The following is a 2,868-nucleotide window of genomic DNA, read 5'->3' as shown; positions in this document are numbered from 1 at the left end:
CCCCCCCACAGTTTTGTTGGAGTTATCCTAGTTGGGTCTGGTTGATTTTCAGATTTTGAACTCATCACAACATTTTACATTTGCCTGAATCACTTAATTAATTTGTTAACTAACTCACTTGTTACTTATATCTATATATGTCATTTCTATTTGTAGTCAATCAAGCCACCAGGCCACCCTCCAACCAGGACCGTACGCCATATTTATCTTGCGTTGACCAATTTTAAACCTCACAATAACGCAATTTCATAGTGTCATTAGTTAATTAGACCTTTTTTTACCAGATATTCTCAGCCATTCGTCGACCGTAAATCTCTCCCTCCATGCAAATCCCATGCACGTAGCCATTTTTAGATACTAAAAGCTACTATAAATCCTCCATAATCCATCACAATATTCACTGGCCCGAGTCATTAAACAACTTGGCTTTTCTCTAATAAAGCCCCTCCCTCTCCGATTAACCTCTAAATAAAACCGGAGGGAGCCAAAAAAAATTCAAAAATACACAAAACAATATAATAAAATATAAAAAATGATAGGAAAAGTTGTTGTTTCTGTGGCCTCCGTCCTTTTATTGGTCGGAGTAGCCATAGGAGTCGTTGCCATCGTTAACAGAAACAACGACACTCCTCTGTCTCCACAGATGAAAGCCGTTCAAGGAATTTGCCAGGCTACTTCTGACAAAGCCTCGTGTGTCAAAACACTCGAGCCAGTCAAGAGCGATGACCCAAACAAGCTGATCAAGGCCTTCATCCTCGCTACACAAGATGCAATAACCAAATCATCAAACTTCACGGGTAAAACCGAAGGGAAATTGGGTTCAAGCATCTCACCAAACAACAAAGCCGTTCTTGATTACTGCAAGAGAGTTTTCATGTACGCGCTTGAGGATCTCGGTACCATTATTGAGGAAATGGGTGAAGATCTTAACCAGATCGGTAGCAAAATCGACCAGCTTAAACAATGGTTAACCGGTGTTTACAACTACCAAACCGATTGTCTTGATGATATCGAAGAAGATGATTTGAGAAAGACTATTGGAGAAGGCATTGCAAACTCCAAGATTCTCACTGGCAACGCTATTGACATCTTCCACACAGTCGTCAGCGCGATGGCCAAGCTTAACATCAAAATGGATGATTTCAAGAACATGACAGGTGATTTCTTCTCTTCCTCCGAGAAAGGAGCACCTCCAGTCGACAAAAAAGCCACTCCTTCCGTTGATACTCCCGTGGCCGATCCAGACGGTCCTTCTCGTCGTCTTCTTGAAGACCTTGACGACCTTGGAATCCCAAGATGGGTTTCGGGTACAGACAGGAAGCTCATGGCTAACGCTGGACGTGGCGAAAAGGGTGGTGAAGGTGGTGCTAGAATCAAAGCAACCTATGTGGTGGCTAAGGATGGAAGCGGACAGTTTAAGACGGTCCAACAAGCCGTTGATGCTTGTCCCCAGAAAAACCCAGGTAGATGCATTATCCACATCAAGGCTGGTATCTACAAAGAGCAAGTTGTGATCCCTAAGAAAAAGAACAACATCTTCATGTTCGGAGATGGTGCAAGAAAGACCATTATCTCTTTCAACAGAAGCGTTAAACTCACCCCTGGAACCACCACTTCCCTTAGTGGCACAGTCCGTAAGTCTCACCCTAACCCTAACTTAATAGTTATTATTACAAATCTCAATAATATCAATAACTCATTTAATTATTACATGTAATGTTGTATTTGTGTAGAGGTGGAATCTGAAGGGTTCATGGCTAAATTTATTGGATTCAAGAACACAGCTGGTCCAATGGGACACCAAGCCGTGGCAATCAGAGTGAATGGAGACCGTGCAGTCCTCTTCAACTGTAGATTCGATGGTTACCAAGACACTCTATACGCTAACAACGGTCGTCAGTTCTACAGAAACATCGTCGTCTCAGGAACAATCGATTTCATCTTCGGAAAGGGCGCAACCGTTATCCAAAACTCAATGATTGTTGTCCGTAAAGGAAACAAGAATCAATTCAACACCGTCACAGCCGACGGAAACGAAAAGGGACTATCCATGAAAATCGGTATCGTCCTCCAGAACTGCCGCATCGTTGCGGACAAGAAACTACAGGCAGAGAGGTTAACCGTTGCGTCGTACTTGGGAAGGCCGTGGAAGAAGTACTCCACCACCGCGGTCATCAACAGCGAGATCGGTGATGTGATTAAACCCGAAGGATGGAAAATCTGGGATGGGGAGAGTTTCCACAAGACATGTAAGTACGTTGAGTTCAACAACCGTGGACCAGGAGCTAACACTAACAAAAGAGTTGACTGGGTTAAGATCGCCAAGTCTGCGTCTGAGGTTAACCAGTTCTCTGTGGCTAACTGGTTGGCTCCCGTTGAATGGATTCAAGAAGCTAACGTGCCCGTCAACCTTGGATTATAAATCATATAAAATTGAAAAAGACTAGTACGTGTCCATGTAAAAGGTGAAAAGTACAACCTTCACTTTCGGTAGGATCAATATGCGCGGGGATGAAGTTTTAAGATTCACTTTTTGTTTGTCTCACGTATGAAAGATGAGGAAAAAATTATATTGTTTAACTTTTAATTTCATATTTGAAAAGTATGAAATCTCATTTATCTACTGTGTTGTATCTATGTCTAATAACTTTTAAAAATATATAATTGTCTAATTTATACATTTTCTTGTTCTTGGAAATATCTTAGTTTACCAAAATTGCAACTGGAATAAATTTATCTGGAATGTATAATTTCATTGGATTCTAAATAACAAAAATTAAACAATTCTACATTTTCCATTTACTGAATGAAAACTATTCTTTTTATAATTTATTATTTTGGTTTCATGTCTGAAACACAGTAGGCCGT

At 40.9% G+C, this 2,868-nt stretch overlaps 1 protein-coding gene across 1 annotated transcript; it reads left to right on the top strand.

Moving 5' to 3' along the window:
• The first annotated feature begins 408 nt into the window (after nucleotides 1-408).
• Nucleotides 409-2,594, top strand: LOC106341487 (pectinesterase 5-like). Its single transcript, XM_013780247.1, has 2 exons — nucleotides 409-1,634; nucleotides 1,734-2,594. The coding sequence occupies exons 1-2, from the start codon at nucleotides 533-535 to the stop codon at nucleotides 2,420-2,422; spliced, it is 1,791 nt and encodes a 596-aa protein (XP_013635701.1). The 5' UTR covers nucleotides 409-532; the 3' UTR covers nucleotides 2,423-2,594.
• Nucleotides 2,595-2,868: the final 274 nt, after the last annotated feature.

The sequence above is a fragment of the Brassica oleracea genome, chromosome C4 (assembly GCF_000695525.1).
Source record: "Brassica oleracea var. oleracea cultivar TO1000 chromosome C4, BOL, whole genome shotgun sequence".
Taxonomy (NCBI): Eukaryota; Viridiplantae; Streptophyta; class Magnoliopsida; order Brassicales; family Brassicaceae; genus Brassica; species Brassica oleracea.
This window is presented reverse-complemented; position numbering and strand designations above follow the sequence as displayed.